The sequence below is a fragment of the Ambystoma mexicanum genome, chromosome 13 (genome assembly GCF_040938575.1).
Source record: "Ambystoma mexicanum isolate Mex_15411 chromosome 13, UKY_AmexF1_1, whole genome shotgun sequence".
In the NCBI taxonomy this organism is placed as follows: Eukaryota; Metazoa; Chordata; class Amphibia; order Caudata; family Ambystomatidae; genus Ambystoma; species Ambystoma mexicanum.
This window is the reverse complement of record NC_090938.1, coordinates 205825486-205852132: the sequence shown is the minus strand read 5'-3', so window position 1 is coordinate 205852132 and position 26647 is coordinate 205825486. Positions and strand designations below refer to the sequence as shown.

The 26647-nt window shown below is 46.8% G+C and overlaps 1 protein-coding gene across 3 annotated transcripts in view; it reads right to left on the bottom strand.

Annotated features, from left to right (window-relative positions):
- The window catches only part of LOC138521091 (mucin-17-like), a 217079-nt gene that overhangs the window by 160048 nt on the left and 30384 nt on the right, over nt 1–26647 (bottom strand). For all 3 annotated transcript variants that reach the window (XM_069633654.1, XM_069633656.1, XM_069633655.1), the window contains exon 3: nt 10281–10338. In XM_069633654.1, the coding sequence (XP_069489755.1) occupies nt 10281–10338 (58 nt within the window). The remainder of the gene's footprint in view (nt 1–10280; nt 10339–26647) is intronic.

Below are 26647 nucleotides of genomic sequence, written 5' to 3'. Positions count from 1 at the left end.
ATCAAGTCTCAATCTAGCGAAATTATTTTGATGGAGGAGTCTAAGATAGTATACTAGTCCTTCCGGGCATCCCATTACCTGCAATTTCTTCCATAGCCGGCTTCTAGGAATCGAATCAAAAGCTGCTGTAAAGTCTATGTATAGAGCATATAATGGTGTTGCCCCCGGTTTGAGAGCTCTCGATCTAAGAATGTCCATAACCATGATATTATAGGAAGTAGAGTAGCCCTGTCTAAAGCCACTCTGGAATTTTGATAGGACACCAGAGTTCTCAGCCCATATTTGCAGCTCTTGAAGGAGTAAGGAAGCAAATATCTTCCCAGATGCATCAAGCATAGAAAGCAACCTATAGTTACTGGGGTCAAGTCTACTTCCCTTCTTATATACAGGGATTAATATCGCCTGTTGCCAGGAGAGGGGGATTTTACCAGTGTTTAAGACTTTCTTAAATAATATAGCTAATAATCTTGCCCAGAACTCTGGGTGAGCTTTTATAACAATATTAGCTAAGCCATTGGGACCTGGCGCTCGAGAAGATTTTATCTCTCCAATTTTATTCAGAATAGTTTCAAATGAAACTATAATCGGGGCAATTGTCGGGGGGCTACCTAACAAGCTACTGTTGTCATCTTTCAAGTTTCGGTTTTCTAGGAATTTTTCCCATACCCCAGCCTCAATAGGATTAGTTAGAGCTCCCTTTTGAGTTCCGCTTACCTCACTTAGAAGAGACCATATTTTACGTGTCTTACCTTCACAAATGGTCTTTACTAATCTTTGCCAGGAGAGTAGCTTATCCGCCCTTCTCTTTGCCTTAATAGCTGACCTGTATCTATTTTTGATTTCCCTTATTTTTACAAAGCAGTTCTCACCAGGTAAATAAGCTCGTTTAACCCAGCAGAGTTCTGCTCGAAGGGTCCGTTTCATGTCTCTGATGATTTTATCATAAGGTACTTTTTTATCCGACTGACTTATCATTGCTCCTATTGGCACCGATGCATGCGTACCCGCAAAAGCATGAATCCAGTTCTCAATGGTCTCAATACTCATTGCACTGAAATTGGGGCCTTTGTGAAATTCAAGTGCCCCCAAAGCCTCGACTGCAAGTGCTATATTATTATCTGACCAGGAGATCCTGTTGCCTGACGTGCTAATTTTCACCACCCCTAGGTTACCACGTAGTTGTTGTTCTCTACTACTACTGATTACACAATTCAGGACAGCATGATCACTCCACTCATTAGAATTAACAATCATATCTTCCACTAAATGAAGAATCTTGGGGCAGACAATTATGTAGTCCAACGTGCTGTGGGCTTTGCCATTTGTCCATGTTTGATGGCCCGGGTGGTCACTCCTCGTTCTACCATTCAACATTGTCAGATCCCAGGACTCAAACAAATATTCCCAAGCTTCCCCTTCCACCCCTTTTTTATTATGGACCATCTCACTCCGATCTTTCAATTTCACATTTCCCGTTTTACTCTCCCGTCCCTTCATGTGGCAGTTAAAATCCCCAGCAATAATAATCCCTGCGCCAGCAGATGATGTCAGCCATGTGGCCAATATGTCATGAAGGGAGTCTTGTAATTGTACACTTAAGGTTGCCCCAGGGGGGGTTATAAAGATTTATCAACAGAATTTTGTCCAAGGGGTCCTTGCTGTTCAAAGTTATTTCTACTGCCATCTTAGAGTCAATCTTTCTTGAAACCAGAGCATTAGTCACCCCTATCGCCATACCACCATACGGTCTGCCTTTTTCACCCCTTCTGGCGGGTGAGTGGTGGAGTACAAAGCCGTCTAAGAGTAAGGGATCGGTGGCCCACGTCTCCTGTAGGCAGAAGCAACTTTGCTTCTCCAATAGCTTTGTTGACCCTTCAGGTGACAAAAGATGCGCAAAGCCCCGACAATTCCATGATAGAATCAATAGGTCTCATGGTCTGGATAAAATCTCGGGAAGTGCGTCTGCTAGCCATTTAAGCACTTGTTTAACATCAGATGCTTCCACCCTTTTGTCTATCGGAAGATTTAGAGGAGTCATTGTTGCTGAAGAAATCACTGCCTCTTCCTCGATACTATTCAGGTCTATTTCATTTATATCAGCGTCCACTTCAACATCCACTGTTTTTAGTTCCACTTTAAAGCTTCTGAGCAGCTCAGCCGTTGCTATGAACTTACAGTGTAATGCTGAAACGTAGTTATTAGGACCTTTCAGAGGTTCCACAAATTGGAAGTCTTCTGATTTAAGTACCCGTAGTTGTGGAACAGAGTAGAGTCTTGTCAGAAGCTCAGAGCGCGATAGCCACTTCGAATTTTTGCTTTGGTATAAATTCTTAATCAAGCATATTCGGCTTCCTTTCTTCGTAGTTTTGTTATCCATAGTGACTTCATCCTCTTTATCTTCTAATACTTCGTGCACTGTTGGTTCACTTAGCACCGTTTCTACAGTTACATGGGCTATCTCAGCCTCCCCTGGATCTTCCTCCTCCTCGGCTTCCAGTTCCTCCGTTTGTTCAGGTAGAAGCCAGCTGGTCAGGCAACCCTCACCGGCTGCTTTCCTTTTTTTTTGCTCTGGCTAATTTTTTCCTGCCCTTCTTGGATGGCAGAGTTAATGATTTCTGTACTGCCTTTGAAGTAGACTTCACACCAGACTTTTTCGGCTTTCCCGCTTTCCTGGCCAGCCTCTTCTGTTTTTTAGAGAAGAATGGGTTAGGGCTATTTGCCTCTTCGTCAATTGCCAGGCTCTGCTGCCCTCCAATTACATCAGCAATATGAATAGCGTCAGACAGATTTATTTCTGCTTCGTCAGAATTCCTTCCTCTCTCTTTTTCCATCATTGTTAGGGACTCAGTATTGGCTAGGATACGCCCCGACATCTTCAGCAAGATTTTTAATGCAAATTGCAGCGATACCACAGATGACTGAATCTCCGCGATTTCCACTGCTCCTGGGTAAGACTTATCCGTTTGGTCAATTTCAACATCCGGGTCATCCTCAATAGAGACCATCGCAAGGTTCGGTGAAATGGACAGTCTCTCCTGTCCCCCAACCACTGGCCGTTCCTCAGAGATCATTGATCTCAATCTATTTACCTGCACCTTGACGGTATTGGTCGGCCTTAGAATAGGTAATGGTGTCATAGATCTCTGAATGTTGAGACATAAGTCCAATAATGAATTATTGTCAATGTCATCAAAATTAGACACACTCAATAGGTCGTTGTCATGCTGGTCCTGCGGATCTTCCTCAATCACAGTGGAATTAATTTCACATGGATGATTGACAGGAAAAAATTTAGTAATAGCATCTTGGTTAGCTGGTTGAGCCTTTCTTGGCTTACGCTTACCCATAGGGACCTCTTCGTTCAGAATATTCACCGGTGTTATTACAGCCTTAGACTTCCTAAGGTTGTATGTGGTGTGATTCTGCTCACTTCCTGGTTGCATTTAAGCCAAGACTGGAATAGATAGCTCGCACTCAGAAAATAGATTTAATTTCTCAGCTTATTGACTCCTGCTGGCACTGATGCACCACGGACTAGGGCCCAACTAGTGTCTCTTTTTTTTTATTTTTTTTTTATCAGTATCCTTTACCCCCCCCAGCCCCTTGTCAAGCTCAACGGTTCAGAGGGCACAATCTTCCCGAGTTGTTACACTCCCTTCTTAGTCCGAAGACCGTCTGGGAGCCATCTGAAGGGCCCAAAAAAAAAAAAAAAAAAAAGAGGAGACGGGGTAGAGGGGGGGGGGGGGGGGGGGGGGGGGAGCAGCGAGGGGCAAGGCAAAAAAAGGCGTAATGCACACTCCACCACTGCCTCAGTGGAATAAATTCACAATAGATTCACCGCCACAGTACACAGCTAAAGTTACCTTCACTGTTAGTCCTCCGGCAGTCCACCGCCCCGCAAGGCACAATGCTCACGGGCTTAGTGGGCCGGCTGGAACATACGTTGGCGTGGGTGTAATGTCACAGGCGGCAGCAATCGATCCTGTCTTGGGCTGCCTTAACCTGCCTTAACCTGGTACGCTATGGACAGGAACTACAGAATCCGCGGAGGGCCCCAGTCAGAGCAGTCTCACTCCCCTCTGCTGCCTACTAGGATCCTCCACGCATTTTCTTCGCGTTTTCCACTCCCGTCTTCCTCCTTCTCGGACTTCCACGGTCTTCCGCGGGTTAGAGGAAAGGACCTAGCAACGTGCGCTACGTGAAGTCAAGCCGCACTGTGTCACGAACCGGCGTCTTCACAAAGAATCTCACACGCCACACAGCCGCTTCCGACTCCAATAATTGGCTTAACAGTTCATTACAACAGAGGTTTTACACACCTAGTATAACAGTTATCCTGAATGTAGTTATAGGTTTATACTGTTCCATAAATGTGTGTGTTCCACTATTCTGAAAGGTATCCTGGTAACAGGGTTGGTTTATTAAGTGATTTCTTAACTGAGTGCCACTGCATGACTGACAGAATCTACTACCCTTGAATTACTGTAAAAGTAATCTAAAAGCAACTTGTGGTTTTACTGCCCCTGAATGGGGGTGTTCTATTCTAATCGTGTAGGATTAGGTCTGACTTGCCTAGAAACACTGTTAGTGATTCTGAACAAGGTCTATGCTTTCATGTGTGTACCTTAAGCATTGTGTTGTGTTGTGTTGTTATAATTTGTTTATGAATCTATGGCAAAGTACTTACTGTGAGAAAACATAGGGTGTCTCGCCCGCTAGTGCCCGGGATCTCCCGCTCAGGTGGCCAGGGACCGGCCATTGCCTTTGGATGCAGACCCTGGGGGTGGATTAGTCCGGGTGGATCACCTGAGTGAGGGATCTTCGGGGAGTGGGGGTGAGGAAGTAGATGGTGGAAGCGGTATTCCCCCCATTTTTCTATCGACCCCATCCTATTTTATAGGATTCTCTAAGGTCCCAAATCTCCCCCCCCTTTTCACACAAACACTGGGCCGAGGAAGAGGGTGACAGAGTAACGAGATTAACGCTCATACATCGTACTGGACATGTCCTGTTAATCGGGTCATCTGCATACACCGATACCAATTAGCGTTCCTCACACGGATAAAAGGCAACACCTAAAGACACTCTGAGCAAGGTGGAAAACGAGTACAAACAGAACTTCTGGGGCCAAGGCAAACCTACCGGAGCAGCGGGGGCGGACCAAGGGACAAGAGCAGCGGGTCAAAAACCCAAAGAGTTCCCTACTGGATGTCGTTGCCTCCGACAGCCCGAAAGAAAGACACATGGAGCAGGCCAGATCCCTCAAGTGAAGACTGCATTGTGTTTCAAGGGTGAACGGCAGAGTTGGAGAGGCAAGGCCATGCCTGTGGTATTAAACTTAACTAGAAGAATGTTAGGGAGGATTTATACTTTTTGTGCTTTATCCCCTCTAGTAGTGGGACACCCAGCACTTTTTGCTGGACTTCTGGACCTTTTTCTTTCAATCCTGAATGAGTAGAGCCTTTTTCTACTCATTCCTTCTTGTGCTCTGTCTTTTGGAACTCTATTCTTTTTAATCTACCTGTACTATGGAGTCTGTCTGCTCCTTAGCTCTTAAAAGGCACCTGTGTTTTAGTAATGCAGCACACAGCTCCTTATGGGCAGTGTTGCTGGGGACACTTAGGGTCCTCCTTTAAGATACATTTTCTATATCCTCAAGCAACTACAGTTCTTAATACTTAGTATCCCTCCCTGAGAGATTGACACACACCACCTGAAGAGGGAGTTGGAATCTACCACCACCACCACCACCACCACCACCACCACCCCCTCCTACCAAGTTCATGACAAGCCGAAAGGCCAGAAAAATACTGCAACCACTCATTCTATTTCAGACTAATCCCAAGTCCACCAATGATATACATACACTGAGAGGTACCCGCTCAGCCAGCCATACAGACCAGGTGTGGTGCAAATCTATCCGTGCCTAGAAGACACCTCTATGGACAGTCTGGACCAAGTACCAAGAAGCCATGTTGCTGACATCATTAGAGAGACCACAACATAAGCAGCGTTAGACATGAAGAACACGTGCAAGCCACACTGCGCGACACAAACACACACTCAAATACATACTGTCATTGCTTTATTATTTTTTCACTAGCCAAATGCAGTAATGCAGAAACCGCAAGGCACAAGAGATCCTGAGAGAAGCTTGCTGATGCTTAAAGCGAATAATCATGTGGACATACAGGAGCATATATGGAGCCCCTTAGTGCACATGTATAGCAACCTATAAAGGACCATAGCATCACATGAGCAATGTAGAAACAGCATTATAATGGTTATAAGAAAAGTCCAGGCGGCCACAGAGCAGGAGAAGAGCTAAGCTGTTTCAGGCTGCACAGGGAGCAAGAAGTGCGAGACGAGGCCCACAGCCAAGTACAAGAGATAGAGACATTCCAATCCTCAGACAAAGGAACCAGCTGCAGAGACAGGGACTAAGTCCTCATAATTCAGAGCTACAGACCTCAAATACGTGGTCATTAGACATGGGGTGCAGCCGGAGCAGACAATGGACAGTGATCGGCGATGGGAAAGTAAAGCCAAGGCCAGGCAGCTAGACGCAAGCGGCAACAAAATGCTACAAGTGTTGCGCTGAAAGGGACATGGGAGGGGGAGGTCTGTGTGTGCGATGCCTTTAGCGGGATCCAGTAGGTATCCCTCCCTAGGCTCCAGAGTGACTGGGCAAGCAGGAAGTGGGGAGGAGTCTTCCAGCCCCCTGTCCTTTGTCTGCCAGACTGCCCGAATAGGTCCAGCTCTCACAGGTGGTCTGGCTGTCCTGGACAGCCAAACGCCCCTTTCTGTGAAATGCTGAGAGAGTGTGTGTGGTGGAACTGTATAAAAAGGTGAGGCTTCTGGAATGTAAGTCGATCACAGGAAACGGAAGTAACAGAATAAGAATACTACCAGAGACGCCTGCAGACTCTTCGCAAGACCGTGAAGCGACCACTGCTGTCCTGACCCCGTTTTCTATGCGACAGAGGCGCTCTGAAGAGGACGACTCCTTACCTTTGGCTGGTGGGAACAAGACGAACTTTGAAACAAGCCATTTCCATAGGTCCTAGGAGCTTCCAGAGCTGCAGAACCCCAAGACCAGGAGACCTTCTGCCCATTTCGAGTGCATCATCGTGGAAAGGCCGAATCCATCCAAATATTTGCTGAACCTGAAAGGACACTCTAGTGATCTGATCCAACTCGCCAACACCGGAGTGGGGGGTACTGGGGACTGTGAATATTGACCGACGATCCATGTCCTTTATTGGTGCTGCTGAAAAGGTGCCAAAACCGCAGAGTGAACCAAGAAGTTGCTGAAAGTCGTGCTACAGTTCCTCCCTCGAGACTGCTGCTGAGGGACACTGTCCATTGTTTTGCCTTTCGTCACCAGACCAGGGAATCCGGAGGTCGGGTCCAGAGCTGCCACATCGTGGAGAAGCCAACAGGAAAACTTTCTTCAAACTAAAAGGTACTGTGGGGAAAAAGGTATTGATTACCTGATTACAAGAAGCTGTTCCAGAGCGTTGGAGTGCACAAAGAGGTGTCTAGGGCAACCCCTTCTTACCTCTGGCCCAAGCCACTGCTTGTGTCGCCTTCTCAAAACCGTTTTTAGGTCTCCTTTGCTAGTTGCTAACTTGCTGCTTCAATAACTTTAGACACTGGAAGAAATCCACAAGAACGTTTCATTATTCGCCATTTGTCAAGACTTCAAGCCCTCTGCAAACTGCCTTTAGCTAGGATTGCGTTTTTGGACAAAAGACTTGCCAGGTGAAGAAACCGTCTCTAGAACCTTGAACTAAGCTCATGTTGCAATAACCACTTATTTTCTTCCCTTTAATTTACTTACATATTTGTGTTTGCATTACTGTATAGCCTGTTGAAAACCACGAGTGTGCAATTACCGAAAATACGATAACCTTGTCTTTTCCCTTTCCAACGTTCCTACAAATGTGAACGCGAACAAACACAAAAGTGAACGTGCCCTTTGGAGTGTATTATCTAGTATACTCAAGTGTTCTACCGTAAAAGTGATTCTGGTGTGAATAGAATGCACAAATATATATATCTTTTATATAAATATATGTAAAAGTGCTTCTTTGTTGTGCCTGTCTAGTCCAAGATTCAGTATACTTACCTACAGCTCACATCTTCCTCTTAAGATAAGCCTGACTGCTCTGCCACACTACCAAGGTCCTGAGCTAGTACAGACTGATACTAATAGTTGGGGGGGGGGATCTACAAACCACTGGGATAGCTTACTAAAGGCTTATTGCCAGTAGGACTTTAGAAAAAACTCCCCTAAAAGGTCATTGGATACCATAAAACCAAGAAAGAAATGCACACAGTCAATGAGTTGGCAGGCTACCTGAGAGACTAGCGTGTGTTAAATAAATTTTGAAGTGGCAACATTATTTTGAAAGTGATGGCTGCAAGTGTGTGGATCAGACGCGAAGAACGGCAGACCTCTGAATTGACTTTGAATTAAAAAGACAGCTGTGGAATCAGTGATACCGAGTAACGGAGTGGTCCGGCGAAAGGCAGTAGCCCACTCGAAGGTGAAAGGTGCATTGTTTGCAACGATAAAGGAAATGAAGTGCAAAAGCAAAGTAAGTAGAATTACCTCATAGAGAAAAGGACAGTGGAAGTTGAATCTTGAACTATAAGTTGAAGTGGTCCTGCGGAGGTCTGTAGAGAAAGCCACGCACATTTGAAAGTCTAAGACACCCAAAGTGTAATAAGCTTGTGGAAGGAAGCCGCTTTGCAAATTTAGGCTGAACTTTATGCTGAAGAGGTATGACCCTGACAGAGGGGGGACCTACGTGAACTTTGAAACATTAGTTGGAGGTCTGCACGAGAGACTTTAATGTGGTAGGCCAGGACAACCTCGATCCATGTTTTGGAACAGTTTATTGTACTGTGTTTATTTTACTAAGAACCCGAGCCAGAGTGTTCTCCTGCCTCCAAAGACCGCCTTACTCCGTGGGGTCTAACGTGGGGAGGAGAGCTGATTTAGCTACATTAAATTTGAACACCGATTTTTCCTTTGCATACATTTCCACTTTATGGTACAAGATATAGGGCAGGCATTAGGTTTTTGTTACCATAGGACATTTTGATTGGACAGACTCTCTACTAGGACTGTTTTGCTTATCGTTTGATGGTCAGACTACTCCCCTCTTAGTAATAGGGCAGAGTAGGAGTTTTCCAACCCCAGAAACTTCCATAAAGGTTTACAAATTGTACCTATTGGGTCTGTGCCATACTTGTGATACCATGCCTTCCGTACATTACCCACCAAGATTTACCTTGGCATAGATGTATTTATAATAAACTTTATTTTTTATAATACTTCCGGGTGCAAGTGTTTCTGTTGCACCATTTGTATTCTATTGCACAATTTGTATTCTAAGGTTCTTTGTACTTTCCTACAGCTCTCTCCCTCCTAAGATAAGCCTGGCTGCTCTGTCTACGCTACCAAATACTCAGGTGATAGAGTGATATACTAAGAGTGGAGTTTTGTAGTCATCAGTTGTATTGTTTTGCTAAGCCCTTAGTTGGACTTCAGAAAACTGTCCTAAAAGGCTCCACTTTTTTCAGCTAGCCCCCTTCTACTGCATCTCCTCACCAGCTCAGACTGCTCACTGTAGTCTCCCACCAACCCCTCACCCATCCTAGCTCAGACTCCTTTAATCTCTCCAGCAAGACCGTTTCCATGGCTAGTGCCATGAACAGGAGCACTGCTTGTAGCCACATATTCCATTTCTGTGGAAGACAGGTTTGTTGTGAAGGACAAATCCGTTCTGTTGCATCTTAAGGTGGAAACCTTCCAAGGTTACACACTTTACTTGAACCCTCTTTTATACTGATCAAATTGCTTTTTCAAGAAATGCTCAGCACAGTTCTTGCATGGTAAAACTAAACTATTTTAGAAAGAAAAAAAATGTTTTCAGGCAAATCCACAGAAATGCATGAATAAGAGCTTCTCAGTCAACCTGCTCTGTTCATGCCCCCCCTAATAACATATGGATGGCATTTCCTAAGAATGCATCAAACTTTCAGCACATTATCTGTCTCAGGGAAGGTTTCCATGCAGTGCTAAAGCAGTAAATTAAATGTATTTGAGCAAACAAAAATATCTCCATCCCATTGGATTTTACACTACAAACAAATTATGCAAGACACACTGAGCTTAAATTCTCATGCCTCGTGGATAAGAAGAAAACAAAATGCTGTGCAGATCGATAACACAAAATTCTAATAATTGGAAATTAGTGGCAACTTACCTATCAGAAGGCGAACAAATTCCAAAGTCAAATGTCTCATCGGCAATTAAAGAGATATCTGGAACAAATCAAAGGGAGATTACGGAGTGGCCAGTGCTGAAACCATTGGTTTTACCTTTAGAAGCATTGAAACACATAGTTGCAAAAACATTTCCAGCCAGACAATAGTTTTGATGGCGACAGCTTTTGCTTCTTCCTCTCGAAGGGCAGTGATTTAGACTTGTCTATTGTTTTTTTTAAAAGGGGCACTCTGAAACGTCTTATTAAACAATGAAGTGATGCAATTGTTATGTACGAAAGGCTTGAAAAATATCTTAATGAGCAGCAAAACCAAGCCATTCAAGTTTCTGTGAGGAACAGTTTTTTTTAATGTATTTATAGATTTATAGAGCACCTTACACCAAAGCGCTGTACAGTGGAACAACTTAATACATAAAAACAAACAATATAACGATGGAAGCAAAACTACAATATGAATCAACAAAACAGTGAGAAGAGCAATTAACTGATGGAGATAGGGAGAATAGAGGAATAGGACTGGGTGGGGGTGTGATGATGAGTAGGAGGAGGGAAGGGGAAGGGTGAGAGTGGGGAGGCGGGGAGGGAGATAGTCATGGGGAAAGAATAAGGAGAGCAGGGATGCAGAAGGGGGAAGGGGTTTCAAGGAGGAGAATGGAGGAGGAGAGTTTTAAGGAAGTGCGGAATGAGCTGGGAGGTCGGGGTAGAGCGGACTGCAAGAGGAAGGCAGTTCCAGTGCAGAGGTGCTAGAAGTTGGAAGGAGCAGAAATGGGAGGAGGCACAGGGGGACGGAGGTACAGTGAGAAGGAAATGGTCAGCGGACCGAAGGGAACGGGAGGGGGAATAGAAAGAGAGCCGAGAGTAGGCGAGGCGCTCGAGAAGCTTGCAGAGGAATGGGAGAAGAGAGATAGGTCGGAAGTTAGAGGCGAGAAGGGGATCAGCAGAAGGTTTCTTCAGAATTGGGATGATCGTGGCATGCTTGAAAGCAGAGGGAAAGGTTGCTGAGGAGAGACAGGTGTTGAAGAAGGAGGTGAGGTGGTGATAAGAGGGTAAATCTTAGGGATAAGAAGGGGGGGAAGGGAGCAGGTCAGTTGGGGCGGACGTGGGGTGGGCTTTGGAGAGGAGGGTGGAGACTTCGGAAGGGAAGACAGGTGAGAAGATGGACATGCAGGATGGGGGAGGTGGGCAAGAAGAGGGGAAATCTGAGGAGGAGTTGATTTTTTGCCAAAGGGTAAGAATCTTGGAGAAGAAGTTAGAGAAGTCAGAAGGAGAGAGTGTAGAATTGGAGAAGGGATCAGGAGTGGGGGAAAGAGAGAAGTCGAGAGAGAGTTTGGAAGATACGGCGAGGGTGAGTGGCTTGAGATTGGAGTAGGTTATTGAAGTAGGAGGATTTAGCCGAGGCAAGACAAGAGTCGTAGAGTGCGTGGTAAGAGAAGTAGGCGGTTTGGTTGGAAAGCGAGGGATTTTTGAGCCCGAGTCTCTCCAGACGTCGGAGAAGGCGCCGCATAGAGAGGAGTTAAGGAGTGAGCCAAAGTTGAGAGGGTTTCCGAGTTGGGGGGAAGGAGGGGGGAGAAAGGGGGTAAAGTTGATCAAGGGAGGAGGAAATAGAAGAGGAAAGGGAGGATAGAGCATCATTCGCTGATTAGTCTTGGAGAGAGGGAAGAGAAGAAGAGCAAGTGTCAATAAAGAGGGTAGGGTCAATGTTGCGAAAGTCACGCCGTGAGTAGATTGGAGGAGATGGGTTAACAGCGGAGGAGTGTGGGAGGGGAGAAAGGGAGAAGGAAAGTAAGGCATGATCGGAGCGATAGACAGGAAGATTAGAGACTGGGGAAGAGGGGTAGGAAGAATTGAAGATGAGGTCAAGGGTGGACCCAGAGGAGTGAGTGGGGGAGGAAGGAAGGGGGGGGGAAGGAGGTAGGAGTGGACCCAGAGGAGTGAATGGGGGAGGAAGGAAGGTGGGGGGGGAGGAGGTAGGAGTTAAGAATAGAGAAGAGGGGAGAGGATTGAGGGGGAGAAGGAAGATGGAGATTAAAATCGCCAAGCACAGATAGAGGAGAGGTGGAGGGAGAGATAAGCGAGAGGAGGTGATCAAGGTCTTCATAGAAGGAAGAAAGAGGGCCAGGGGGACGATGGGGGTGGTAGAGGAGGCCAACGCCTGCGCCACGGCCAGTAGCGCGAGGGGTATGAGAGAAGGAGGTGGTTAGGGAAGTGGGGACAGAAGTGTTATGGGGGGGAATCCAGGTTTCAGTTAGGCATAGGATATGAAGGTTGAGACGAAAGAATTAGTCAAGAACTGCTGCGGTTTTGTTGCAGATGGATCTGGCGTTCCAGAGTGCCATGTTCATGAGGTTGGAGTGACGGGCGGTAGGGGGTAAAGAAGATTAGGATGGTGAGAGAGGGTAGGTGTGTGACAGGAGGAGTGTGGGAGGGGATAGAGGAGAGGGCTGGGCATTAGGAGGGAAAAGGAGCGTATGAGGCAGAGGAGAAGGTGGGGGGGAGCGAGAAAATGGGGGAGGGAAGAAAGGGTGGTGAAAAGGAGATTTGGTAAATCGCATAACAGAGGGTTCAGAGATAAGTGGAGTAAAGAAGGTCCGTAGCTGTAGAGACTTGTGATGGCGAGGACAGAGACCAGTGTAGCAGTTTCTAGTAGGGACAGTATTCTATGGACACACTTAGATGAAGGACGGGGAGAGGATAGCAGCCAGTGCTGAGCAGCAGGAGGTGATAAGTGTGAAACTTGCTGGGACTGGGTAAAGGACTTAGATGAAGGGGGGAAGGAGTAGCAGCAGACCAGGAGTAGCAGCAGACCAGGAGCAGAATGGAGCGGCGCCTGCCACTGTCCGAGGGGGTGGAGGGTCAACAGGGAGAGGCGCCGGGCCGGAGTGGAAGCGCCAGGCAGCAGGCACCAGTAGACACCAATGGAAGTCCCAGGACCAGCGGCAGCAGATGGATAACCGAGCCAGAATGGGGACGCAGACAGCAGGCACCCGACACTGTAGACAGCCCAGGGCCAGGGGGTGACCACAGGCGGTCGAAGGCAGGCTGGTCAAGGAGAACCAGGGCGTCCGTGCCTACTCCTATGCAGGTACCAGTTCTTGGATAGGGTCACTGGTGGAAGGGGCCCGGGTGGCTGAGGCAGGCAGACTGATGTCAGGATGATGGGCTGCTGCACTTGTTCTTGGGCGGGGAGGGCCGGAGGCACCAGGACCAGTGTTAGGGTGAGGGTTGGTAAGGGGCAAGGGCTGTTGAGGCGGGCAGACTGATGCCGCAATGTTAGGCAGCTACATCTGATCTTGAGCGGGGAGGGCCACAGGCGGTGGTGCAAGGAGCGGTATGGAAGCTCCAACAGAAGAACAGGGGCAGCCAAGGAGGATGGGCAGATGCGGCAATCCTATGTAGCTGCGCCTGCTTCTGACTGGGGAGGGCCGCAGGCGGCGGTACCAATAGAAGAAATCAAGCAGCCAGGTGGATGGGCTGATGCAGCAATCCTTTGTGGTTGTGCCCACTTGTGAGCAGGGAGGGCCACAGGTGGATGGACAGAGGCAGTAAGCAGGCACTGGTGAGAGGACTCAGGCAGCCGCGGTGGTCGGGCTGATGCAGCAATCCTCCGTGGCTAGGCCCGCACTTGAGCGGGGAGGGCCGCAGGCGGCGAGACCAGGAGCGGTTTGGAGGCACCAGTAGAAGAACTAGATCAGCCAAGGTGGATGAGCTGACGCGGCGATGCTTCGTTGCTGCGCTCGCCCTTGAGCGGGGAGGGTCGCTGGCGGCGGCTTGGAGACAGTATGCAGGCACCGGCAGAGTGATGGTAGAATGGTATGAAACAGTATAATACCAGGCACCCTGGGCATGTAAACTGTGTGCAAAGTGCTAGTGGGAGATGAATGTGAAGTTGTGAGGATGAACGGGGGAAGCTGACCCTGTGCAACTAACTTGAAAACAAGATATAACCAGTATTAAAGAAAGATTAAAGTTCTACCCTGACTCCAAAAGGGTCCCTTTCACCTAAGCTGTGATCATAAAAAGTAAAAATTTCACAGTAAATCTTTCTCACACTGTTGATATTATGGCAGCAGGGCTCATCTCACAAAGTATCAACACTAGACATGACTACCAAAAGAGACATTCTTTAATTCTGAAGCTCATGGCATACAAAACTGAGGACTGAACCTAAAAATAAGTACCAAGGGCACAGATTTTAATTTATTCATAGTTTTGATATAGTGTAAACTTGACAAATTGGATCAAGAGCGTTCAAACATAAAAATGCAATTTCTAAAACAGTTCTATCATAATATTTCATACACTAAAAAGGCCATTCATCGTAATAAGAAAATAGTTCTAAAATCTTAAAAGAAACCATACTTCGAATCACTTCATAACCAGGTTTCCACGAGTTTACAAAATTTCAGGTAGTCCGGTATCATTCTTAACTCCGGTATTTCCAATAATTTGCTGCTGTGCCAGTAAATGATCACTAGAGTATTCGACCTTTTTGAATTTAGGTACTTCGAAATATATATATTATAATATATATATATATATATATATATATATATATATATATATATATATATATATATATATATATATATTCATTCTCTCTTGCTCTCCCTCTCCAATTTTCTTGCCAAGTGGGTAGTCTAAGAGTAAAGTGCTCTGTGTATAATACCAAGTCATTTAAACATGAGACTCTGTGCTGTTTGTAAAGTTTTTGATGTTACATGATCGAATCTTCTTGCCCCCACAATTATCCTGCCCGCTGCATTAAACAATTGCTTTTAATGAGACTAAAGCAGATCTCAGAAGGCCCATTATCAGTGCATTTCCAAAATCTACACGGACATTACCAATGATTGAACTAGAAGACGGAAATGAACATTCATTATGAAAGGTTTCACTGCTCCCAATTTAAAAAGATGATAATTTGTCGCCTTCGCCGATGCATTTATAAGTGGCAAAAGGGACAGTTTAGAAACCAATAAAAACGATATGGCTTACACTGCATCTGTAAACTCAAAATCCTGCAACCCCTTAAACCATTCCTTAATTAAGGGCTTTGAAGTTGTAGGAGAAGATTAAAACCCGTTTTTTGCAGGGAAATGTGTTGCCAGCCATTCAACAATCTCCTGAAAACAAACATTCAGATTGTACTACTGCTACTTTATGGGGAATATTTTACTTCTCATTTTTTAGTAGGGAGCAAAATAAGCATTTCATTTCCTAATATAATAAAATGCACTTGTTTTAAAAACCGAATTTTGTGATTATACTAGTTTGCGCCTTGTAATGAAAAGAATGAATTCTTACCTTAAAGTTCTGCCTCAGATCCAACAGAATATTCAGGCTGCTTTCTCTGGTACAAATGATTCAGCCACATTCATGAACCTATCTGGGTAGAAGCATGGGGCAGGCTCCCAATTTTACTCCCTATTTTTTTGCGAGGCATGTTTTACTATTTTAAGAGAGTAAAATCAGCTGGTACTTCTGACAAGTGTGTTGTGTGGATCCATTGCCTCACAGAAAAATAGGTTATGGGCATGCCACACCATATCGACCCTCATTCACAGGTTTTTGCTTTTCTATACTAGCTCTGAATGATGAAAGGTAGATTCACCATTGCTGGGATTCTGATCTGTGACCTGCAAGTTACACACATCTCGGTAACATGTCCATCATATACTGAGCTATGGCACAAGGGATCAATACAAAAGACCCATCACAAATATAGTTCGACACTAATTGCAGATCCAACAGATTAAGAGGAATTCAATTCCTCTTAATCTGTTGGATTCCTCTTCCTCAGGGGGCTACTGCTAAACTAGAACTCAAGAGTTACAACTGTTATACATAAAACGTTAAGAGCAATTGTGAAAATGCCATCTGGTAAGTGCAGAATCGCCTGCTTTTTTTTTTTTAATTAACATAAAAAGGAGGGCTTATTACAGACATCCCACAGTTTCATAAATGCACCATGCCAAGTATAGTGTGCTCATTTGCCTTTGTAGAAACCAGTCTATTGTGCGAAACCTGAAGGTCTCTCACCCCCTAGTCCTCGGGGATCGGTCATCCAGGGCCATCGCTAATGGAACCAGTTCCTAGGGATGGACCAGTCCAGGAGGATCACCTTTATGGAGGGGGCGTGGAAGTGGGACACTGGAGGGCGAGACCCGGTATCCCCTTCCTCACCCTTTCCCCGTCCTACCAGTTAGGATAACTTGAAACTCAACCACCCCCCCCTTTTACAACACAAACCCTTTCTCACAGGCATTTCATCATGAACAACAATGGACTAACACCAGAGTCGTATACCTGACATGTCCCAACACAAGGGTCAGGCAGAGTCAGGCAATTACTGATTTACACACACTTCCATCACACTTCCCCACACAGATAAAAGGCTGAGCACGAAATCACACTCGGAGCAAGGCCAAACGCATGGGACGCAGCTATTCCGAGACTGCAGTTTGAACCGAGGAGAAAGGCAGCGAGATCAGAGAGGACAACAAGGAGGGAATTACCCTTGCCCTTTTCAACCCAGAACCGCGACTTTTAAGAAGCCTCAAGAAAAAGAAAAGACAATTACAGCTGACAAACGGTGTAGCGTGTGTCAAAGGTACACCGGGCCCTCCCGCACCGATAGCCAGTGCAGGGAGACGCAATTGCCACTGTGGTACCGTCCTTGACTCAGACAGTAAAGCAACGCCAACGAGTTCAGCACAGCCGGTGAGTTTGAGAAACTGATAGCAGACCGGGCTGTGTTGTGCTCAAGGTTGCAAGCAGCAACATTGTAGAAAGAAAAAGAAGCGTACAACTGACTTTTGTAAAATTGAACTAGGTACCAGATACAGGGTGGTCTGGTGCCAGGTGGGTGCTCACTCGAAGGGCTCTGTTTTGTGCCCCCCCCCTCCCTAGGATGGGAGGAATTATTGAACTGTGAAATCGAAGTGGTCCTGCAGCTGGTTACATGGAAGCCTGTGCACATTCGCAAGTCTGCCATTGTTTGGAAACTGAAATTGGTCTGAGCCCGGCTGAGGGGGACTCATTGTAGAAAAGGGGTCCAAGCCTGAAAGAGGGGGATCCAGGGTGAAAAACACCTGAGAAGACTGTTGTGGCAAATGTGAACCCGATTGAGGGATGCTTACTAATTGAAGTTGGTCTGAACCCAACTGAGGGAGGCTAACGGTGAAAGAAGTATCGGAGCCCGACTGAGGGGAATCTTGGGTGAAGAGTAAATTGCTGTACATAAATATTAAGAAAGGGACTTTTCTTTATTGTTTATGGTTGTTTCTGGGACATCAGGACATCCTCTGAGGCAAGAGACTTTGCAATGAAGACTTGGGCACAGAAGGCCATGATTTTGGTGAAAGGAACTGTGACCTCGTGCCGGAGAAGCCCAGGAGTGTGCTGTGCTAAAGTGACCCGCCTTGTCCCGTGCTAAAAACATGGGGAAGGAAGGCACCGACCTAAGCATCATCATTTTGTGAACAGTATCCCACACTATTTTGTAGCATAGCAGTAAGGATTGACAATACTTTTTTTTTTTTAGTATAGGCCCTTTTTTATTTGACTAGACTCCACTAGGACTATTATTATTTGATGGTCATTAACATGCTCCCATCGTAGATTTAGGATTAGCTAGGCGTTTTTCACACCCCTAACAATAAACACCCTTAAACTGTGATCACTTGTGTCCGTCTTACTTTGATACCATGCTTTCCTTACACTTTAGAGAAGTGCAGTGGAACAGAGCAAGTTAAAGGTCACATGGACTTTCCCGACAACAGCTGGGACAAAGTCCCTGCAGGACTTTTTAATCTCCTTCACCTCTATCTAAATCTTAATTGTATGCATTAGTGAGTCTAGTGGCACGGGAATCTTTAAAAATAAGCCATGCCTGGTTGTGGCATGGAGGTCACTAAAACCCGCAATTATAGCCACAACTCAATATCACACTGGCATTAGCTCTGCGAGCGGGGCCCAGCTATGAAGAGGATGCCCATTGATTAGTGTCTAGTCCATCTCCACTACTGCCAGGTGGAACAATAGCTAGAACACCAACCCATTGATTGTCCTGCTGAAAAGGAAAACCCCACCCCATCCGCAGGCATAGTCCCTTCACCCAAGAGGTCTGCTGGGAACCAGTGCTTCAGGGGCAGCGTTTGCATAAAGTCACACTCTCACCAGGGTGTTGCCTACTGAGGTTGATTTGAAGTCAGCAGGTATGGAAAGGGCTAAAGGTGTGGGGTTTGGGTAGCTAGAAGGGAGAGGTAGGCCACAAGCACGGTCCCACCCATTTGGATTTCTTTCAAGGCACTCTTTTCCAGTCCCCTACATTTCCTGCAGGCAAGGTACTCGGGTCTGATGTCATAAGCCAGAGATCACTTGTTACAACAACCTTGATTGGAACTCCGTACACCAGGCTTGCTTTGGACCAACTCCAGTGACAATTTGACTTTATAAGGAAAGGGGCATGCTCTCATTCTTTGATTCATCTTTGGACTCTGATATGGGCAAGAAGAATTCACTGGACCTCTGTTGGAAATAATGGCTACTTCAAAGTCCTCTGCTACAGTTACTTGTTGTTAACTGTAAAGCGCCTTGGATTAAGGCACTATATAAAACAATAAAAATACAAATAGTTGGAACTGCACTGGACTTACAATACAATATACTATAAGGGAAGTCATTGATGTGTTATGGGAGCCCGGTATGGGATGCGTAATGGGGAAAAGGGTGCGATTGTATGGAGTGAGCGGCCCTCCCTCCACAAGGTAAATCCTCACCCAACAGATCTTCTCACGTTGCACAGGGGGATTATTGATTAGCAGTTACACCGCCTGGGCCTCACAGGAGGGTTCCCCTATGGGGAAAAGTGACTCCATTCTTAGAATCATCACATGAGGTGATTTTAGCTCCTGCTCATCTAATTTTAATTTCGATACCTGTAGCGTCTAGAGACAAGGGGAGCCCTTAGATATGCATTGCCACGGCAGGAAGTTGCCTACGGGGGTACCTTAACCTTCTATGAACAGGCTTCTGGTTTCAGTGCACAGGGACCAAAGGGGCCTCAGTTCACAACCGTATCACGGCCAATGTTTCCTGGCGATGGTTGGGGAGCAGAGCTTGCCCCTGCATTGTATACGTTCTGCCTTCAACTCTAGGGCAGAGGACAAGGTCCAGTGTATCTTTATTCTTGTGAAAGTCCAAAGATGAATCAACTAAGGAGAAGTTTCCTTACAAAAGGTAAACTACAACAGGAGGTTGGTCCAAAGCGAACCCGTTGCCAGGGATTCAATCCAGGCTGCTGTAACATGTATTCCTTTGCCCTCGGATATCGTACCAAAAGTGCTCGGTCTGCAAGAAGGTGGCTGGGAGATGGAGAAGGACCAGCAAGAAATAAGAAACAAAGAAGACCAGTCAGTGGCCAGAAACTCAGTCCCCATGCTATTCTAATTCCACCTCTTACCCGGTCTACTTAACTGGTCATCAGTAGCCTGATGTTATTAATAATTGTATCCTGGCTGGAATGTCTTTAAAGCAGGTTCCAGCTCATCCCGTAGAGGATTTCCTGTCCAAATATTCAAAATAGGCCAAAGGGGAAGCGTCTTCATCTGCGACCAGGGAGGCCTACGTGAGACGTAGGCCAGACAAAATGAATCTGCATATCCCGGTCACGGAGAAGGCACTGTTCCATGTAGACAACTATAGGACACCAAATTGCTTTGTGGCTGTATAACTGCGAGCTGAAGAGCTAACTACCAAACCAGGCAGGGCTTATCTTTACAGTTTATTGTGACACTATGCCCTTTTGAAACACAGTGATACTTTTGTAGAAGGGGGAAGTCTTTGACTACAGTACAGTACCATCCCTGCGTGTTCAGGTGAGCGTGGGTGAGGCCCTGACCCTTCTGGGCCTTTTTATTTGGGCATAGTTTTGTTCTTTGAGCCCCCCGGGCCCTGCCCGCAGCGTTGTCCGCCCCGTGTTCCTGCTTCCCCTCTCCTCTCGTCTCCCAGCTCTCACCCGTGGTCTGATTGGCCGGCTGGCTCCTTTAACTGACCCTTCCAGGGCAGCCCTAAGCCCGGCAGCCCTTGCGGCTAAGGGCCCGGGCAAAGGGCGGCTCCTACATTGGCGGTTCCAGGACCTGTCTGCAGGTGGACGCCAAGGAAACTAGCAGCTAACAGACACCAACAAAAACTGTGAGTGTGACATGGGTGGGGAGTAGAGCAATTGCTCTACTCCAGAAAACCCCTGCCACTGTATCTTACCTCCCAACAACATAGACTGCCATAATATTAACATGCCCGCACTTACATAGAATTGGGAATATGAGCATGTCCACACTAAGATAGAAGAACAAGTTACTGCTTACCTGGTAACGTTCTTTCGATTGGATGTTCCTCCAACGTATTCCTCATCTTAGATGTATTCCATCCAGCTTTGCTGCTCCTCAGAAATTTTTTCGGCAGAGGGCGCTGTGCGCCGAGTCGATGGTCCCCCGAAGGCCTCCATCGAGGGTGAGGTCATCGGGTGTATAAGTAGCACGCACGGCGCCCATTAGCCTCAGTTCTGTTTTTCCCCCTCTTTTGTATCTGTGATCTTGTACGGTTTTTGTAGATTGTGCCGGCAGACAGGCATCAGCCTTGCGAGATCTGAGATGGTAATAACCCGGAAAAAAATCTACAGAGGGGTAGGTTGGGAGGGCGATGATGAATACGTTGGAGGAACATCCAATCGAAAGAATGTTACCAGGTAAGAAGTAACTTGTTCTTCGAGTGGATTGTGTCCTCCAACGTATTCTTCATCTTAGATAGGCTGCCAAAGCAGTATTTTGCATAGTTCCTTTGGAGGAGGGGTCAGATTTTTTTTTTCTCGTTTTGATATGCCTTTAGATGGCAGAATAAAGCACTGCTTTTCCAATAGTTAACTCCCTAGACTGGGACGCATTCAGGTTATAGAATTTTGAGAAGGTGTGAAGCGAAGACCAAGTTGCTGCTTCGCAAACGGACCTTATAGGGACACCTCTTTGAAGGGCCGTGGAAGAGGCTATGCCTCTGGTGGAATGAGATCTTAACCCTTCTGGTGGATCTTTTTGTGCTAGTCTGTAGCATTCTGAAATGCAAAGCACGATCCAGCGTGAAATGGTTTGTTTTGTTACTGATTTACCCAGTTTTCTTCTAGTGTAGCCTATAAACAACTGGTTGTCCACTCTAAGTCTAGAAAGCCTAGAGATGTAAAGGCTTAAAGCTCTTTTAGGGTCCAGTCTGTGTAGTCTTTCGTCCTCCTTAGAAGGATGAGGTGGAGGATAGAATGAGGGTAAAACAATTTTCTGATTTAAATCAGATATTACCTTCGCTAAAAATGATGGTTTAACCCTCAACACAACTCTGTTCTTATGGAACACAGTATAGGGTGGCCCAAAAGATAGTGCCTGCAATTCGCTCACTATTCTAGCTGATGTTAGAGCAACTAAAAAGGCTATTTTCCATGTTAATAATCTTAATGGACACGTGTGCATAGGCTCAAAAGGGGCACACATTAAGAATTTGAATACCAAATTTAGATCCCAAATCGGTACTTGAAAAGGGTGGAGGAGGAAACACATTAGTGAGACCTTTTATGAATTGTGTTATCAAAGGAATTTTGAAGTAGGACCATTCTTCCGATGATTGCTTGAAGAAGGAAAGCGCCGCAAGGTAACCTTTTATTGTTCCGATATTCAGACCTCTATGTGCTAGGGTCAGAAGGAAAGATAATACTTCCGGAATAGAACACAGAAAAAGATTGACATTCTTTTCTCTGCACCAGTTGCAAAACTTTTTCCAACAGCAACGGTATAGAGACTTTGTTGCTGGCCTTCTTGCCGAAAGCAACAACTCCATAACGTAATCTGGAAGGTTCCAATCCCTGTATCTCAACCTTTCAGATACCAAGCATGAAGGTTGAGCGTTTTGACCTCTGGATGGAGAACCTGACCTTCCATTTGAGAGAGAAGGTTCTCTCTGAGGAAGACGTACTGGAGGACAGATGGACATGTCTAGAAGGTCCGGGTACCACGTTCTCCTGGCCCAATCCGGCTCCAAAACCCTCTGAGCCTCCTGATGATCTGAGGAATTACGGGAATCGGAGGGAACGTGTACAATAGTGGGAAATTCCACACCACCACGAACGCGTCCCCCAGGGCTCCTCCGAGGGAAATTCCCTTGAGCAAAACCTTTCGCATTTTCGGTTGCAAACAGGTCTACTTGAGGGGTTCCCCAAACGGCGAAGATCTCTTGAATGACTTCCTGAGCCAGTTCCCATTCGTGGGATACAGTGCTCTGCCTGTTCAGAGCATCTGCCGTCATATTCTCTTCCCCGGCTAGATATGAATTGCCATGAAAGAGATTCCCTCCTGAATCGCCCAATACCAGAGCTGCATTGCCTCTCTGCACAGGGGTAGTGACCCCACGCCTCCTCTTTTGTTTGGGTAGTGCATGGCCACTGTGTTGTCCGTCATTATCAGGAAATTCTCTCCCCCCCCCCCCCCCCCCGACAGATGGCAGGAAGGCCTTCAGCGCCAGTCTGATTGCCTCAGCTCTAAAAGGTTGATATGTAGTTTGGACTCTGATGGAGACCAACGACCGCTGATTATCAAATCGTTGGCATGAGCTCCCCACCCCAGGAGTGAGGCATCTGTCACTACTGTGATCTCCGGCCATGGTTGCCAAAATGGTTCTCCTTTTAGAATGTTCTCTGTACAGGTCCACCATAAAAAGGTCTCGTCTGACCTTGTTCGGAATCTGAAGAAGATCTGTCATTTGAACCGAGAACTGGGACCACTGAGTCTTTAGGGCCCATTGAAGGGATCTCATCCTCAAGCGTGCCTCTGGCACCTGAAAAATGCAGGATGCCATGAGGCCGAGCAACCTTAAAAAGTCGTATGCCTGGAGATTTTGGGCATTTTGGAATTTGGAAACCATCTGAAGAATTGTCTTGAGCCCTCGACTTGGGAGGCGAGCTCTTTCCCAAGGACATGTCTAATACAGCTCCTATGTACTGAAGCTGTTGGGAAGGTGTCATCTGTGACTTCTTGAAATTGAGGGAGAAGCCCAGTTTGTGGAGGAAGTGGCAGGTGACTTTCAGATGATCCAGTGCTTGCTCGGCAGAGCGTGCTCTGATCAACCAATCGTCCAGGTAGGGGTAGACATGAATCCCCCCTCTCCTGAGGTGCGCTGCCACCACTACCATTGACTTGGTGGAGACCCTCGGGCGGAGGTCAACTGAATGGCAGGACTCGAAACTGATAGTGTGAGTCGCCAACTACGAACCTCAGGTATTTTCTGTGTGAGATGAATCGGCACATGAAAATAAGCATCCTGGAGGTCCAATGACACCAACCAGTCCTGGAGTTGAAGGGCCTGAAGGATCTGAGAAAGGTTAACCATCTTGAACTTGTCCTTCCTGAGGAACTTGTTCAAGTTTAAGTCCAAGATGGGTCTCAGACCTCCGTCCTTTTTGGGGATCAAAAAATACGGGGAGTACCAACCCTTGTTCCTCTCCGCTGCAGGTACTGATTCTATAGCACCTTTCTCCAGCAGGGTTAGAACTTCCTGCTGTAGGAGCGGGTTTGAAAGTTTCAACGGGTGTCTCCCTGGTGGATTGCTTTGAGGTTGCTTTAGAAAAGGAAGGCAATAGCCTTGGGCTATTATTTCTAGAGCCCAAACATCTGAAGTAATGGATCGCCATTCTTGCAGTTGCTGCAACAGCCTGCCTCCAACAGGTGTTTTGTGGTGCAAGTCCTCAAAGTGGTTTTGTGGCGGATGTTGCAGCTGCTGATGGCAAAGAGGCTGCAGCTGGAGCAGGCTTAGCACCTTTTCCCCGTCCACCACAAGTGGCCTTTCTTTGGCCCCTTTGACTGGCCATTCCTCTCGTCTTCCCGTATGAGGTGTAATAACGATAGGATCGTCCCCTCCATGATTGCCCTTGCACACGAAAAGGCCGAGGTTGCCTAGGATTTTGCCGCTGCTTTTGAGGTCTGCAACCTCTCAAGGCTCTCGTCAGCCTTGTTGCCAAAAAGGCGAGACCCGTCAAAAGTCATGTTCAGGAGGCGGTTCTGTATGTCCGGTATAAAACCAGACTTCCGTAACCACGCAAACCTGCGCATTACCGTGCTAGTGCCCATGGACCTGCTTACACTATCCGCAGTGTCCAATCCAGATTGAAGGGATTCCTGCATGGCCTCCTTTCCATCTCCAACGATGGCTAGGAAACCTTCCCTTTCTTCCCTTCTGGTATGTGCTCCACCGCCATTGCAATGCACTCCCATAGAGTGTATGAAAATTTTGCCAAAGCACATGTGGATTTGGCAGATTTTAATGCCATGCTCCCGGCTGAAAATACCTTCCGTGCCCAACCATCCACACGCTTATCGTCCCTGTCTGGAGGGATAGACGGGTACGCAAGTTTGTTGGAAGCAATGGCTGCCTTTATGACCAAACTCTCTGGAGTTGGATGTTTTGACAGATAGCCGGGGTCGCTACTGGCTGGGCGGTATTTTGATGCGCTGGATTTATTTACCGGAGGAATAGAATCCGGAGTGTCCCAATTCTTGGCCACCCTGTTTTGTAAGGCTACATGAAAAGGTAGTACTGGGTCTTCAGTGGGACCATGGTCCAATAGGTCGGTTAAATCGTCCTGGACAAATTGGGCTGGTGGTCTAGCCTATCCCAAGTAATCCACCACCTTGGTTATTAACGGACGGTAAAATGGACTGGCATGCTCTCCTGGATCTGGTCTACCGAAGTCATTCTCAGGAGAAGTGTCAATGCCACTTGCATTGTGCAAAGACTCCACCAAATCCCTCATTCTGCTTTCCTCTGAGATCAAGCATTCTGGGACATTTGGGGTGCCATACTCCAATCCAAAAGGTACATTTTCCTCCTCAGATCTCACCTGTTCCTCAAAAATTGAGGTCAAGGATTTGAAAAACTCCTTTCTAGGGAGAGTCTTGAAAACCTTCTCTGGCAGAGGAGGAGGAAGAGGTGTAGTACCAGGCTCTGAAGGAATTACATGTTTTTAACTTTTTTCCTTCTCTTTTTCTGGCTGCCCTAGCTTGGTTGGAGCCTTTGGCGCTGAGGGTTTCGGCATCGATGACATCGTGGTCGTCGACAGGGTCTGCTTTGAGGCGGCCTTCCACAGTTTCTCCTTCGAGGTGTGAAAGGTCTCGGACGGCGTCAGTGATCTCGAGCGGTCGACTCGACTAGAGCGTTTTTCGCTCGGCGTCCTGGAAGGTTCCCTATCCTTCCTTTTATGATCACCCGGGCTCGAGGGCATGCGAGTGTCGGAGGGATGACGCTCCAGGCCGGCTTCCGAAGAAGGCGCGGACCGAGGCTTCGCTTTCTCAAACACCTCCATCGTTTTGACCCCAAATGCTTCCCACTCTTCGGAAGACGAATGTTTTGTGGGGCATTTCATTTTCGGAGACTCGTCTGACGACAAGGTGGAGGGAGATCTATGGCCTCGTTTCTTCGACTTGTTCGACGAAGACGACGAGAATCGCTTCGAGATCTGGATCTATGCCTTTCGCGTCGAGGAGATTTTTTCCCATGGGGTCTCGACTCGACGCTAGAGGCGTTCCGATCCTTCCGACCTACCTGTAGCTTTCCTCTCCTTTCTCGCAAGGCCTTTCCCGTCATCACCTCACACTTCAAACAGGCCTCCATGTCGTGGCCTTCCCCGAGACACCACAAACACTCGCGGTGCGGGTCCGTGATCGACATTTTTGAGCCGCACGACTTGCAAAACCCGATCTCAGGGTCATGGTCGGGGTCGATGACGGGGACATAATTACTTCTCGTAATATTATATTTCCTGAGAGAACTCGAGGCGCGCCGAATGTCTGAAGCAATGTACTGCGGAAAAACGGAACTGAGGCAAACAGGTTCCGCGCGTGCTACTTATACACCAGATGACGTCACCCTCGACGGAGGCCTTCGAGGGACCATCGACTCGACGACATTGACGAACGCCGCCCTCTGCCGAAAAAATTCCCGAAGAGCAGCAAAGCTGGATGGAATACATCTAAGATGAGGAATACGTTGGAGGACACAATCCACTCGAATTGTGAATATTAGCCTGCGTCGCATCTAGATAGGATTTTGATTGAAGGATAGCATGCCCGCGCCTAGATGAAACTTGAATTCATTAGCATGTGCAACACTTAGAATTGTGAACACCAGCCTGCGTAGCATCCAGACAAAATTGTGAATGTTAGCATGCCCACACCTAGACAGATTTCTAAACATTAGCCTGCGCTGCATCTAGATAGATTGTGAAGGCCAACACGTGCCACACTTAAACAAAACTGTGA